The sequence below is a fragment of the Molothrus ater genome, chromosome 6 (genome assembly GCF_012460135.2).
Source record: "Molothrus ater isolate BHLD 08-10-18 breed brown headed cowbird chromosome 6, BPBGC_Mater_1.1, whole genome shotgun sequence".
Taxonomy (NCBI): Eukaryota; Metazoa; Chordata; class Aves; order Passeriformes; family Icteridae; genus Molothrus; species Molothrus ater.
In genome coordinates, this window is record NC_050483.2 from 55,741,204 (window position 1) to 55,757,752 (window position 16,549).

The 16,549-nt window shown below is 45.0% G+C and overlaps 1 protein-coding gene across 1 annotated transcript in view; it reads right to left on the bottom strand.

Annotated features, from left to right (window-relative positions):
• Nucleotides 1-16,549, bottom strand: part of SYNE2 (spectrin repeat containing nuclear envelope protein 2) — a 159,428-nt gene that overhangs the window by 15,163 nt on the left and 127,716 nt on the right. The window contains 3 exon segments of the mRNA XM_054515169.1: nucleotides 321-471; nucleotides 623-810; nucleotides 4,632-4,794. Of these exon segments, the coding sequence (XP_054371144.1) occupies nucleotides 321-471; nucleotides 623-810; nucleotides 4,632-4,794 (502 nt within the window).

The following is a 16,549-nucleotide window of genomic DNA, read 5'->3' on the forward strand; positions in this document are numbered from 1 at the left end:
CCAGATTTTAGACCCATATTTTAAGCCATCTGCTCAAACTAGAAGAAAGAAAAGAATAAATATCACACTATAAAAGTCTTGTCCCTACAAAAAGCAAGGCTTTAAACTTTTAAGTGTCTATTCAAAGTATTGTATTCTCCACATTAAAAAAATTCTGGAAACAAACAGACATTTAGCAGCTGCACACTCACCAAATTATTTATGTTCCTTATACAACCAACATCAAACCAATGTTTTCCAGAGACTAAGGCATTTTGCACAGACAGTAAGTATTCAGCAGCCTGATGCTGAGCATAAAAAACGGCAGTTTAAAAATTCACCTCAAATTTCTTCAGCTCCTCTTTTGCATGTGTGTACAAGACCTCTGAAGAATTAGGCCTAGCTGCTATATTTTCAGATGCTTTTAGCCAATCTTCAAAGCGAGAATAGTCATCCAAAAACCTCTGCCACAGATGCCAGGTTTCCTCGATTCTGAGAGAGCAAAAACAGAAAGGTTTTATCACAAGCTAACTATCAACTCTGGATTCTTTTTTCCTCCTCAAAACTCAGCTTGTGGCAAAAGCTACAGCATTCCCTCAAAATGCTGCCACAGGTTTGTGTAGGGTAGGAATAGGAGACGTACTTCATTCTCCTTTCCATGGACATGGCACAGATGTTTCTCCACCGTCTGTCCAAGCTCCTGGTGGTTTGCTGGATGGAGTCACACTCTGTCTCATTAGCACAGGCATCTGAGTCGTGCAGCAGGACTTGACAGATGTTAAACACGGACTCCACGCCCGCCGTGTGCTGCTCTATGTCTCTCTGCAGGTCCTGCCATGCAAAAAAACAGGGTCAGTGGAAGGAAACATACAGGGTCAGTGGAGGAAACATACAGGGTCAGTGGAGGAAACATACAGGGTCAGTGGAGGAAACATACAGGGTCAGTGGAAGGAAACATACAGTGCCAGTGGAAGGAAACGTACAGTGCCAGTGGAAGGAAACGTACAGTGCCAGTGGAAGGAAACATACAGGGTCAGTGAAGGAAACATACAGGGTCAGTGGGAGGAAACATACAGTGCCAGTGGAAGGAAACATACAGTGCCAGTGGAAGGAAACATACAGGGTCAGTGGGAGGAAACATACAGGGTCAGTGGAGGAAACGTACAGGGTCAGTGGAGGAAACGTACAGTGCAAGTGGAGGAAACGTACAGTGCCAGTGGAGGAAACATGCATGGCTACATCCCACCCATGCCCTTTCAAAATGCTGCAGAGGATGGGGAAAAGAGCAACTCCCGAGTCAGGAAAAGCCGATTTAGCTTTAAAAAAAGACTTGCAGGATGGGCTGTGTAGATGACACAGGTCAGGAGAGAGCCAACATGCAAAAAAAAGGGTTGTCCACCTTTGGTGTCTCAATCTAAACTCAATTAACAGTCTGGACAATTTTAATGTGCATTCAAAATCCAAATCTTATCTATATCACAAATAAATTCTTATTAATTTTGACAGCACAAGATGACTGTCTCATATCAGGTTACTATACTGAAAGGCTCATCAGAGAACTCCCAGAGCAGTACTTGCATTTTATTGACTGATCACAGGCTGCAGCATGAAACACAAACACAGTACACAAGCACCTGGTGTTACACTACTTTTCTTAATCCCTCTTGTAGGGCTTCTCTTCTGACAGACTGTTTTAAAGGGTCTGGCAAAGACCTTTTGTCTAATCTACACTACAGGTTTCTTTTCCAGAGCCTGCATCTCCCTCCACAATAGTCTGGCCTTTCATCCTATACCCATCCCTACACCTAAAGTCAGTGTAATTGAAAAACAGAAAAAAAAGTGCCTTATCTGAGTATTTCTTACTGATAAGGTAGATCTGTATTATGCTACCAACTTTAAATTTTAATAAAATGACAACAGCCACTACAGTGCAAATTTTCAACCCATTTATGGCTTTTCTAATGAAGGATACAGAGACTTTTGCTTGAATAACACTAGAGCAACAAACATAAATGAGTATTTTCCTGACAAAAGTGAACTAGAATTCCCATTAAATGGTATTTACTGATTTCAGTCAAGAGATGAAGCAGAAATGGTTTTGCTCTAGACTTCAAAAAAACCCCCCCAAAAATAAAACAAATAAACCCCTCTGAAATAGACACAGCTTGTAGTAAATACAAAATGAGTAGAAGGAAGATTTTTCCCAGAAGTCAACAAGCTGCAAGGACTTGAGAATCACTCAGTGTCAGTTCTCAGTGGTTACATGGGTACCTGAATCAAGGGCTGAGCCATAAAGGGTCAAAATACGGCTGCTGGGATTTGTAGTAAACTGAACAGCTTTAAGGAATGTAGAAGTGAAATTTTTTACATGGATGAGACTACCAGAAGGAGATCCAACAGATTTTTTTACAGGTTACTAAGGATTGCTATTTACTGAGCAGGATGCATCAGTGTCTTTTCAACACAGGCTCCACAGCTGGGAGCAGGCTCTGTCTCACCACTGGAGAGTAGTCTGGAGAGTGTCTTCTGAATTCATTAAATTTCACTGGATTTACAGGTGTATTAGTGAAAATGAGAATTCTGATCACAGATTAAAATTAATTCTAACTTGTAATTTAATTTAATTAATTCTAATGGTAATGTTGCTGACACTGTCTCATTACTTCAAGCCATGCCTGGGTTCATGGAATAGCCTAGACAGAATCCTTGCTGTTTTCCAAATGACCTGACTGCATTAAATGAGAGAAGCATAACAAACAAAGGGAGAGGATGAGGAAAATACATGGAGCCCCAAGAGGTACCATTCCCTCAACTCTGCCTAGCATTGCCCAGAGAGCTTTAACAGACTGCACACTGCTAGATTTTTGCATTAGTGAAACATCTTTGCAATCTTAAAATTAATATTATTCATGTTGTAATCGTCATCCTTTAATTGAACAAACGTGCCATAAAACACCTCTGTGCATACACAAGGCTTTTAAATTTCATTATTCAAGACTGCACAGGTAAAGCTTTTCCAGTCATGGATGTCAAATAAAAGAAGCCTGTAGGGCATATTTCTCACCATTGTTCTGCTCTTGCTGAAATAATTGTTCAGCTAAAACCAGGAAAGATCTTTTTACTTGTCTCATTGAGACAAATGTTTCACTAATGCAGAACAAAAGTAGCTTTTCTTTTTACTGTGGTCTTTTTAGTCAGCATAGTATTCTCATACTCAGCCTGCTAAAAAGCTACTATAGACAGAGTCTAGAGGTGTCTAGAGGTCTGTATTTGTAAAACAGCATCCAAAAAATTAAGCAGTTAGTAGCTCTGAGCTGCAAATGATGGCTCTTATAGCCAGCTAAAGCTTGAATGCTCACAATAAAAATAAATTAGTTTGGACACAATTCCTTTGTGCTCCATGCTCTGCTCTGCCTGGCAATTTATTATGGCCTTTGAGAATGCAAAAGGTTTGAATGAGAAGAAAATATTTCTTTGTTGTTTACATGACCATTCACAATGCAGATGAAACCATGAGAGGTGCTGGGCCAAGGCTCCTGGTGTTTGACCAGCTCCTGCAGTACTGTCAGTGGGAGCCACCTCCAATCCTGTCACAGAGGAGCTGGCCCTTCCTGTGACATCTGGGACATGAGTACAAGGACAGCCACACCAACCAGCAGAGAACAGAGTCCCCACGACTGGGTCACTCAGGGATCCTTAGACACAAAAGGAGAAGCCAAAGAGAAAAGATGGAAAGGATGGGAAGGATACCAATAAGTGTTCCTAAAGGCAGATGCCATAAAGCTTCCAAGCTTCCAAACTTGACAGACTTATTCTTGATCTTTAGTTTTTGGGCAAGTTTTGCTGTTTAACACTAAGGCCAGATGATAGCAAGAACTTAGAACCTGGCCAGACTTACAGCACAGCCCTGAGCAAAGGATGACTCCACCTGCAAGTCTGTGCTTTGGAGAAATTAATTTTCCTTGCCGGGCTGCTGGCTAGACAAAGTTACTGCAGGACTATCCAACTCTCCTAAGATCCCCTAGTAAGCCACTGCCTTAGATAAACGCCCACAAACAGCCAGCAGTGCAGGGTTGGTTCACACTTGTTGTCTCAGCAGGATTCACGCGCCAGCTGCCTCAGCCCTGAGGGATCTTCAGAGCCTGCCTCTGATCAAACCTCAGCCAAAGGTGTGTCTGCACAAATCCACCTTCCAAAGCTCAAGCATCCTGCTCTGCCAAGCTTGCTCTGCTGTCTGCAAGGAAGGGACAGGAACTGGAGCCAGGGAGGGAAACACATCAAATCCCATCTCTTTGCAGAGAGCAGCATTCACGCCTTGTCAGTCGAAGTCATCCTCATGTACTCTGCCCACTGTCTGTGCCCTGCCCAGTCCTCAGGAAGTCTGCTGTACTGAACTGAACAAATTTGCTTTTGTTTGTATTTTGCATGTTTTCCTTGGGTGAAGGGGGGCAGAGAGATGTGGGGGTAATTCAATGCAATACTGAAATAACTGCAAGCAAATAAAAATCTTCCATGTAACGCATCTTGGCAGGAACACGCCATGCAAAGCGAACAGTCAGAAGGGCTCACCAAAGAAAAGAAACAGGTGATTTTATACCAGGACCAATCAGCAGCATCTTAGCTCATTTACTCTGGCTGCTGCTATTTCCCACCTGCTGTTCTGCCAGTCTCTTCTGGATTTCTTGGTCATCACAGATGTCATAAACAACAGGCTTGGAAAGCTCAGACTCAATCCGGGCCAACCACGTGCGAAGGTTACTCATGTTTTTGTCCAATAGTTGTATAAAAGCAAATGTTTCCTTCAGTTTCTTCACCCTAAGTAAACCAGGAAGAACATTTTGTTACAAAGATGGTCAATCAGTGGAAAAGATGTTGGCAGGAGGTGATGACAGGCATGGCTTTATGAAGCCATGTCGCATCAAGCTGCTGCCTGTAAATCAGAGCCGTGTTTTAGTCAAAACCTACCTAAATTGGCCCAGCAGCCCCCTGCTCTACAGCTGCAAGCAGGACTTGGATGAAGGCTTTGATGGAACTCTATAAGCAAGGTGAATTTTCATCTGCTAGGGAGCACTGCGCATTCATCTAAGTGGAAATTTGTACCGTAATTTGCCACACTTAAACTAAAATGGGTATCTATGGTTTGATTTTCCTGCTGTGAATTTTGCTCAGTGTCATCTTCAGCAACCAACAGGCTCACACTAATCAAAAAGGTACCACTCTCTGCCAAGAGAGGCAGAATCTGCACAAACCACCAGCCCAACACCCTGGCAAAATCACAGACTCACAGAATGGTTTGGGTTGGAAGGGCCTGAAAGATCCCCTTGCTCTAACCTGCCATGGGCAGGGACACCTTCCACTATTCCAGGTTGCTCCAAGCCCCATCCAGCCCAGCTAGAACATTTCCAGGGATGGGGCATGCACAGCTTCTCCAAGCAACCTGTGCCAGGGCCTCAGCATCCTCTGGATGCTGACAGGAGAGGAGAAGACCTCAACAACAGCTACTAATAGAACTTGTAGCACCACAAAATTAAAGCTCATCTAAACACCACACAAACATGCAGAGATATGCCAGACTCTCCTGACATGGTGAAAAATTAAAAAAAACCAATCCTAATGGAGGAGAATATCAAATGGCCAGGGAGACTTGTGCAGTGGACAAGCAAATGAATCATTGAGATCATTTACTTTTCTTACAGCTGTTTGCAGCACAGCTCTGAAACTGCAGACAAACTTTTTTTGACTTCCAGACTTAGCAGCATATTCCCATATCAAACCCCCCTATCAGCCCCTCAAATTACCCACACAGTATGCTTTTATATTTTGGCAAGTTTGTCTCCATGTGTTGGAGGAATATCTGGTGAACTACCTCACTGGTCTCAAATTCTTTTGAAATTTCATTTACTCAATTCCCAACAAAAATTACTAGAAAGGCAACAACAGGGTGACACTTATCTCTTCAGACTTATTTCAGAGCTTGTCATCTAGACCTTGGTAGATAACGGAGGAAAAAAATCATTACTTGTATCAGACTTGTCTTAAACATCCAGATCACAAGATGAGATGAACTGTACCAAAAAGCACATATTTCTCCCCAGGAACTGCAATGGTCTACCCTGCAGTACTATAAATATCAACACTGCAGACTGAAGTCAGATGAAATCATTCCACCCATGTCCTAGGGAGAGTCCATTTCTTGGCCAGCATTGCTTCCCTGTGCTGGTCTCCTGATCTCTAGTTATGTCCTTGTGCCTTAGCATGAATTTTTGAACCTTGCATATGATTTTTAAAATGCAAACTTACAAATTAAACCTTTAGCTACTGACTAGTCCAACAACTATCAAGATGAGCCTCAACTGTTTAAGTCAAGCACAGCACAAAAAGTTTAGTCTGTATTGTGAAAAGGCTGAAACATTTCCCATTCATTGGCCACAGAGGCTGGGAACTGTCACCATATAAACAAAACCAGCAGTGGCACTGCAAGGACAGCTTGTATAAGGGGTTCACTGCATGTCCCCAAATGCAGGGGACTGTTGAGAGGTCTGAGTTGAGCCCTGATGTACTTAGCAACACAGGTCTTGTGCAAGCTGGGACTGGGGAAGGCTGAGGAATGTGATCTCGTGTAATGCAAGCAGGGACAGATTGCTAAGGCAGAAGTGCCCACACAGGGCACCTGGACAGTTTCCTGGCCCACTGTCCTGCCTGCTGCAAAACTATCCTGGCAAGTTTTAGAGGAGAGTGGTCCAAACTGTCTGTAACGAATAGCTTTTGCAACTGCTTGATGATACAACAACAGAAGATATGCAGGACATCTAATCCATAATGAATATGCCACTCTGTAAGCAACAACCGATCTTATTAACAACCTTAAGGTAACCAAAGAGGATACACACGTCAGCTAGACACTTGATTTAAAGTGAAGCACTTATGGAGGAGATATGGGAATGATCCTGCTGGAATCCAGTCCTACTGTTTACAGAGTAAGGCCAGAAAATGTAGGGTCTCATACTGATCAGCAGCATGGAAAGTTTCCCCTACCTCTTGTCCCAGAAGCACCAGGCAGTGCTTTCAGTTGTTTTACAAGGAGAGCAAGAAGAACACAGTCCTAAACTGAAGCTCCTGGCAAGTATTTAGCAACTCTGCACTCTCCAAAAGTAAAATTAGTATTGTCTGACTGATGTAAGCCTGCAAGCCAGCCTGAAGGATTTGGACCAAGTCCATGGCCCAGCTTGCTCCTGCCTTGCACCCACAAAGCTGCTGACTCTGGTGCAAAGCACCTGCCTCTGCCCCTTTACACAGGCTCTGTCTTCCACACCTGCAGCTGATTGAGAGGAAACCAGTAGATGACAAAAGCATTTAGCTGCTCTTGCTTTTCTTAACAAGCTTTTTTTCAGAACTCTGGTCCCAGGTTCAACCCTGTATGCAGACAGCATTTGGCTCCCAAGCAAACAGCTCTGTATAAATCTTGCTGCTTTTGATTTTGCTTATATTAAGTGGTACTCAATGAACATGTCATTGCACTATTTTCTTGTGCTGTCATGGGCTGGCAGTTATTTTAGCCAGGAGAACTAATTCTTCATCTGCCCTGTTCCCATCAGTTATTTTGGATGGTTACAATGCTCAGCAGGGCCAGTGACTCCCAAGGCATGTGGCCCTCCAAAGGCAGGTGACTCAGGAACCCTTCTCCCTGGAGAGATGGACAATACAGGCTCTGTGCTGAGCACAGAATGGAAGAGTCTGAGCTAAACATCTACACTGTAGCATTACTAACTCTGCATGACTTCAGGCCAGTCAGGAGGAAAGCAAGGCTTGATCTCTGCCCTGTCCCTGACTGTATTCTGTGGCAATTCACTTCCTGCATATCCTATGATGCTTCCCACAACTGCTCTGGAGACAGGCACATGTAGGGATCATCTGATGGCACAGCTGACCTGCTGAGATCTCAGACCATCTCTGCCTCCCTGGGCTCCCTTCTCTGCCTCTATCCACCTGCTTCCCATCCCTAAGCTGCATTACAGAAAAATTCACAGGGTGCTAAACATCTTTCTTCAGTCTGCATAGTGGATAGATGAACACAGCCAAGGAAGTCCAAAGCAAAACCAAAGGATATTAGACTATAAATATATTTATGACTGAAAGTACATTCGATACATTTTAAAAGCAACAATTTTAGAATCCAAGTGTGGCTTTTGGCACCACCACTCCAATATTATTTTGGCTTAGAAATCACTCTGATTTTCAAGTTATGAATGTCAACATGAGGATCTTTATCTTCTAGTGTTACCAGAAGCAATAGTCTCAAAGAGAGCGTCATTGTGGAACTGAGAGCTTGTATTTACTTTCTAGCAATTGCCATTGGAAACACCATTGTAATTAAGCCATTTAATCTGTTATTTATTCTCGATAGAATTTGGCATTTGCCAGTCATTTAAACACCCTTAATGCTCTAAAGCCATTCATCTCAAACTTGAGCTAAGCAGCCAAAGAAGAACAAAAACCTAAGAGAAGTTCACAGCAGTGCAGTGCATAAATGGGAAGGCAGCTTTGCCCAGACATTCACACTGGCTGATCTGCTCCTGTCAGCAGACACAGAGCCCAAGGAAAAGGGCAGGGTCCTAAACTGAAACAAGAGGTAAACTGATGAAAAACATGAGCATCCCCAGCTTGCACAAAAGTCACAGGTAACTGCCATTTCCCTGGCTACAGCTCAAAGAAAAGAGTGAAACAGACTAATTAATTACATCAGCAAATCAACGAAAGTCTTCATTTGCAACCACCATTCTCAGATGCATATCTGCACCCTGAAAAAATACTCTTACAAATCACCTGATCTTTGCATGAATGAAACTTCACCAACTCTTTTGAGATGCATCCTGGCCACTTCTGGAGAAACACAGCCCTTCTGGAAGCTGGGTGGGAGTGCACAGTGCACTCCCTCCAAGCCTGGGGGCAAAAGCTTCCCCGTCAGATCCAGGTATCAATCACCCAACACACAGTGAATTAACAGCACTAAAAGTTCAAGTGCAACAAAGAAAAGCAGCTTCTTGCAGAGGGTGGAAGGTGCCACCACTGTTGATTGAATTATTTCTCTGTGAAGTGTGACTCTCAAGTTAATTGAGATTGGTCAAACAGGAAAAACTTCCTGTTTACAGGAAAAACTCCTACTTATCCATTGTTCACTTCCCACTGAGAACTCACCTGCCACAATTCAACATGCCTCCAGAAAGAAAAAAAAAAAGGTAACAATACAAAAAAATACAATAATAGTATCACCACTAATCTAAAAAAAAACCCGACAAATTCAGATTTGCCTTGTCTTTTGCAATGGGCCATGCTAAAAAATCCACCCTGATTAGCACTCAGACATATGCTTAAGTTGCCTGGAATAAGCCAAACAAAGCCAGTTTTAAAATATTTTAATCTTTGCACCACAATAGAAGTGGCAGAAAAAGAACAAAAGTAGGAGATTATAACAACAAGCTGGCTGCAAAAGTGAACAGAAGGACTAACTGACTTGACTCGAGATTGGATTTGGGTCTTAATACCCACAATGAAGTTGCCAGTATTGGGTTACAAGAGAAAAGCATTAAAGTGTCTCAGGCTGAATCACTGCACAGCCCCAGAAACACGCAGTGTATTTGTAGTAACTACTCAGGAATTACCTAGCAGTAGGAGGAGCTTCCAGGTTGATTGAAATGTATTCACACAAACAAAAAGAATTACAAAATGCATGTCCTATTGCATTGCTTTAGCTGTCAAAATGCTGCAGGAAAAGGTAGGGGGGAAGCAGCATTCAAATTTTAGCATCTGAAAGAAGGAAAAACATCCTAACATCTATCCCAAACTCTCCTTCACAAAGGCAAATGTCATCAGAAAAAGCGACTCCGTGCGTGTCTCTTGGAGGAAGAGGAGGAGGAGGGGCTGACATGGCCCTGCCAGCTGACAGGATTGTTTACCAGCGGCAAAGAGAATGAGATGCACGGCCCAGGAACCTTTGTTCAGTGACTCGCAGGGGGAACAACCGTGTGAGGGACAAAAGACGCGCTCTGGAGAGGTGATGCCAAAGGCAAATCTGAGGCCTTTCCATGGAAGGCGAGGCCGTTCCCGGTCCGTGCCGGGGCCGTGCCAGCCGCCCCGTGCCCCGGGCTGTGTGCGCGCACGGAGAAGCGCAGGAGGCTTTGGGGGGGAGGCTTTTCTCCCCTGCCTGCGAGCCCAAAGGTTCTTGTCAAGGCTCTCCTCCGCCTCGGGTGCCAGCCCCAAACACAGCTGATCGCAAGCCAGGGGCCCGTGAGCACAATTCCTGCTGCTACCGTGCCGCACTTCCCACTCGCTCGCCCGCTGGCCCCAGGCAGCTGCAGCGGGGCGCATCCATCGCTCCCCCCCGCGGCTCCGCCGGACCCCACCGGCACCCAGCACCCCCACGGCACTTACGGTTCGCACGGGAAAACCATTCCTCAGCCTGCAAATCCCAAGCTGCAAGGGGGAAACCGTCTGTGCGACCAGGCAGGCATGGCAGAGGAAACCCCTCCTCCACAGATGCCCTATTTATTCGCCGCTTTAGCATCCCGGCTGTGGGGGGGAGGCTCGCCCGTCCTCCTCCTCCCCGACCCCGAGCTGGGGAGACACCGGAGCTCTCGCTCTCTCTCTCTCTCCCCCCACTATTTTAACCCTTACGTTTTGCGTTGGGATTTTACCTGGCGAACGGCCGCATCCCTCCTCAGAACACAACCACCAGAGCTTTATTCTGACACGAGAGAATTGTTAGCACGGGAGGAAGCGCACGCCGGGCGGCTGCCCGCGGCTGGCAACAAAAAGGTTGCGGGTTGGAGCCTCCGGCACCGGGAAAGGTGGATGCGGTGCTCATTTCTTGGGAGAAAGAGGGATTGTTGGAGCCTCAGACCCGGATGATTTGCAGCAGAGTCAGTCTGAAGCGAACCCAGAAAAACGAGCACACGTACATCCACGCACAGGCACCACGCACAAAGATGTATCCTTACTTCCCCTGCGTTCTGCTTTCTCGCCTTTACCATTATATCCCAGGTATTTAAGTACGAATTAAATCTCCCACACACTAACCTGTCCTCTCTTTAACCTTCCAGACCAGGCAGAAGGCCTCCACTGCAAATAGCCTGTTATGCCAGAAGGCAAAATAACCCCTAATCTTCATTTGTGATATCATTCGTTTGTGGAAAAACACACTGTCATGATTTCTGTGTGTTATGACTGCCAGAGATCACGGGGTGGGAAAAAAAGGGCGGAAGTTGGAGAACCTTGGGTTACAAGTCTCTCCCCACCCAGCCAAGATCAGAAAAAAAAAATAAAGAAGTTGTGATAATCCTACCAAAAATGCAGAGAATGATTTTGAAATCAAAGGTTTTTCAGTATTCAGGTAATTTTCCACAGACCTGTACTGACTTGCTGATGGCTCACATGGCAGAACACACAGTTCCTGCGAGGACACAGCACACTGTGAGAGGGCTCAGGACATTTGCATAGGTAAATCATGCCCAGTCACCTTCACAGTTTAATGTCCAGAGTGGTTCAAAACCACTCTTTGAAATGGTTGACCTGAGTAAATGGGGAAATAACCCTCAGCTTTGCAGGCAGACACTGGGAGTGAAGATGGTGTGCAGAAGACAAGGACTCCCCTTGCACTGCCAGCTCCCCCTGCTCCCTGCACACATTGCATAACCAAAATAAGCCCAACCATCATGCCTGAGACAATAATGAATTCTGTCACAGCTTTTACACTGAAGAGAAGTGTAATCCTCAAAGGACAAAGAGAACATGGAAAGAAAGCAAGCACTTTGTGAGTGAGATTTTAACCATCCACATATTTTGTATACCAAAAAAACCCAAACCCTAGAATGAGATTTTACAGTGCTACTGCCACAAACCAGCACAATTCTGCTGGACATTGCTGCCTTGTTTACCTGGGGAGGCCTCCCTGCAGCATATTTTGCTTCCCTTGCCATGCAATATTGATCTGCAGCAATTTAAAAAGACCTTTGAACCAGAGTGCACCCACACTGATTGTGGGCTGCCACAGGGTAAGACAGCACACCAACACATGGTGCCTGATTGTCTGCCCTGCCAAAGGTCAACCAATGTGGTGGAAAATAAATAGAGACCAGCTGAAGGGTGTGCTGTGAACTCACTTGCTCCCCAAATCCATAATCTGGGGCCTGCTGGTGCTGGAGCAACTTTTGGGGCAACCCAGGCACAGTGAGGGTGCAAGGGAGGAGAGGGAATTGGCAGCTCACTGCATTCCCCATAAAGCCTCCTTGGACCCCCAGCACAGCACACGGTGATGTCACTGGAGAGTTTCAACTCCTTCCCTTTTTTTTTTTTTTTTTTTTTTGCAACCTGAGAAGTTTCAGTCTGTTTGGGAATTTCAGTCCCCCCAGGGTATGCAGGAAATGAGCTGAAAACACCTTCAATCTTCCAAGTTCTATTAAGGAAGGTAAGGGCTGACTTGAGTGTAGCAATTTAAGATTTCTGGACGATGCAATGATGCTGGCAGCTTGCAAACACAGGGTAAAGACCCAGTTGCCAAGGACAGTTGCATTTAAAAGAATGAGAAGGCACATTTGACCTTGCTTGCTTCCCTGAATTTTCATGCTTGCTTTAAAGGTCACAGTCATTTGAACCCATTCCTGTTACACACACAAAAACTTTGCTTTTCACCACAGGGCTGAAAACATGGACTAGACCCACCAAGTAAGAAAACACATCAGTGTGCCTTTAGCCAGAGCAGCTGAGAAATGGCATCCCCCTTTTCACAGCTTGGCAACAAGTGGCAAGAGCTGCAGGATGCCCAGAGCTACAGAAATGCAACATCAGCTACTGCAGAGACTGGTCTGCAGACCCAAAACTCCTGGAGGCAGCCCCTGATGAAGCTGGTGACTTTAATGAAGGTTCAAGCAGCACCCAAAGCTTTGCACAGCCCCAGGCAGTGCAGACACCCTCCAGGGACACGGGGTGCTCCTCCAGCCTGGCTGCAGGCACTAAGCAAACAGCACTGCAGAAGGAAAACATTTCCTTTTCACCGGGCTGGGAAGCAAAGTGAGGAGTTAGAATCAGTGCTGGGTGGCCCAGGAAAAGGAACATGGCCATGCACAACACAGTTCCTTGCTAGCCCTTGCCTGTTGGTGCCTGGCCCAGGTGTGTTGTTCCAGAGCATACTGAGGATGGCAATCCCACTCCATGGGTTTTTGGCTGTCTACCACCCTCAGGCAGCCTGTGCACTCCTCCTCCTACTGCTTCAGTAACAAAAGCAGGAGATTTCCCTGTGTCCATCTTCACAGTCGGCACAACGCTCCCTTCTGCCTGTTAGCATGTTTCTATTCCCCACCCCTCAACAAAGAGCCAGCACAAACCCCCGTGGTGAGAGTATCTTCTGAGCCGAACAGAATGCATTTGTTCTCCTTTCCTGGCATGCTAATGCCTTGATGGTTACTTTATCCCATGAAAATTAACATTTTGAGACTCTTCCAAGCTTGCAGCCAGACGGTGGCTTGGTGCAACACACGAGGCAAAGCTTTTGTGACCGCACAGACAGAGCACAGGCAGATAATGAAAGTGTTAAGTCCTGCAAATGCAGCCATATGGCAAATCTGAGCTTGTCACCATGAACTAAGAGAATCACTTCAAGGACTAAATGGGGAGCTCACCTAATTTGCCCATCTGTCCCAGGACGTTTATTGGTTTAAAAAGGTGAAATAAGCTATCAGGAGGAATTCTCTGCATTGATTGGTTTCCAGGCTGGTTTGGTTTCATGTTGGTATCACACAGTCATAACTACACTGCAGAGAAGATAAAATCTTACACAGGTCACAGGGACAGCCATGGGGACATCAGCAACCACAGAACTGAAGCTGGCAATAAATCTCAATTAGTTCTTTTGTGGATACAGGTTATTTTTCACTCTTGTACCACAGGATCAAAAAATGCCCATCTACAAGACAGATTCAATGCCCAAAAATGAAGAATTGGCTTTGAACACACAACTATTCAATATACATTTTCTCCTCCTACTCAGTGCCTGGCTCTGTAGTTCATCTCCTTCCCAAATCTTGGCCTGCCATGAAGACATACTGAAATTTGGTCCTTGCCCCTGTGATGCTGAGTGGGCCACTGGGAGACGGGTGCAAGTAAAAATAAAGGTAGCAGCTCATTGTGTCTTTAAAAGAAATTGTTGGAGTTGAAATAGTTGTCAAAAAAAGAGCTTCAGATTTGCTTACAGATTTGGCACCCAAAACCTCAGAAAATTTTTACTTCAATTTTACTTGCCACAGCTACTAATCTGAAAAGATAGGAGCAAAACCACCTCCTCATTTCATGGATGTGCTGTGAAAATAAGTTCCTACAAGCAACTTCTTTTTTCAGGAGAAAGACAAGGTTTTCTCTGCATCACAGTCAAAATTTGTCACTTCTCTCCAGGAGCATTCCCCTACCCTCACATCCTCCAAGCCCTCTGGCACTCCTTCCCAGAGGCATCTCCTCCATTCCTCTTATTTTCCCCAAGCAATGAAGCAGTGCCCAATAAAAAGGGCTTTGCACAGGTCTGCAGATGTGGCAGCACTTGTGCAGTGCTCCAGTCTCATCTGCAGGGCTGCAGTGGATGCACAGCCCCTGTGCCATTCCCTCCAGCCTCCACACACTGTGAGAGGATCTCTGGACTATAATGGCTTAATCCAGCAGCGACAACAAAATTCTGCCACTATCCTTTACATGTATTCTTTCAACACAGCCTCAATACAATTTTTTAACAGTTTCTGCAAAAGCAAATTGAGAAGGAGTGAGACAGTCTGTCAGCACAGGGCATCACAACCCACACTCACAGGTCACCTCACCTCCAGCCCAAGGCTCTTTGCTCCTCTCTGCTCTCCCTCAAAGTTGCCCAGCTTGTGTCACACTGGTGATGGGCTGAGCTGCTGCCTCCCCACCATCACCTGAGCTTCAGAGAGGCTACTCAAAAGCAGGGGAGGAGCCTCATCTTTGCCCCAAAGCACACCTCAGTGAGGTGAACATTTCAGTCAACTGATGTCTAATTTAATTCCTTCAGACATCAAATCTCAGTGGCAAGCCAGCACCATAGCAGCAAACTCAAAGCAGAAAGTTGGAAGGTTACAACAGGGCAAAATAAACTCTTAGGAGAGTACTCAGAGTCTGTTGTGTCTGACCTGGTGGTTACTCATGACTGAGCAGCTGAGAGCCTGCCCCAGCGAGGTGGATTAGGTGAGGGAGGAGAGGTGCTGCAAAACACTGCCATATGCTGAACTTCTCTTAGTATTAACTCAGAGGGGACCAGCAGAGCGCTCAGGGCTGCCTGATAATCTTAGGCCACCAAGGGAGCTGCTTAAAATCACATTTTGCCAGGTCCTTCCAGTTCATTACCCTGGTCCTGAGCATCAAATTGATGGAAATCACAAGTAGAAGCTGGCATATTACAGACATTCTGGAATTAATTACACAGGAACACTCATACTGCATCACACCAATTCCCCAGCAGCTGCAATATCCACTTAGAAACCAAATACTGGGAGCCTTGTTGATCCTCTAGGCAAATCCACAATAATGTACCTCAAAGCACCACTGTACACTTGCCTGAAGGTAAATATTTAAGATACACCAGGTAGACAAGTCCTTGTCACGGGAGTACTTGAGTACAGTTGCCAGATCTCTCTCTAAATGCCCCACCAGTTCTTTAGCATGTTTTCCTAAAGATTATCAGAAATGTGCCATGCTTACCTCACTTTTAAAACAGTGCATTTCAATCTGCATTTAAAAACTGCTACAATTCAAAACCAAAACACAGCAGAACAAAAAGTGATCATTAAGAAGCTTTAAAAGTGACACATTACCATCAGATGAGAACAGAAAAGGTGATATTACTAAAGTGAAGCTTGCTTTCCTACACCAGATCAAAAACAAAGATACCTTGAGACAGCCATTGCAAGTCTATCTGCAGTGTCAGATCTTAAGAAGCAGCTTCTGCTTAATCATGCACAGCTCCTGTGTCACCATTAATTCAGATCTCATTCCTGATTAAGGCCCAGCACACTTAGCACTACATTGTCACAGCACAACCACCTGCATTAGCTGTCCCAAATTTAACTGAGCAACAGAGCTGCTGAGAGCCCAGAGTGGGGGACCACAGGCAGAACAAAACCTTGGGAAAGAAGTTGAGACGAACACCAATTTGGTGTTAGCCTTATTATTTCTGGATTACCAACAAACTCGGCAGGAGGCAAGACCAGGCCAGCATCCTCCTCCCAAGCTGTGGCAGAAACTCAGATAACAATGAAATGGGATAGTCTCAGTAAGGCTAATACTGAAATGATCATGATGTTCTTAACTCTGTCAAGTATAATAAAGATGCTTAATCCATTAAGAAGAGGTTGTTGCCTAGACTGTGGAGGTTTTGGTTTTCATTTCAACTGACAGTATTTTTCACTTCACCATCATACAGAAAATCCTGAATTTAAAAGGAACTCATATGGTCTTTCAGTTGTTTTGAGGAGGGAGACTGAGTAAAGAAATAGCACTGGTATTAAATGAAATTTCAAAC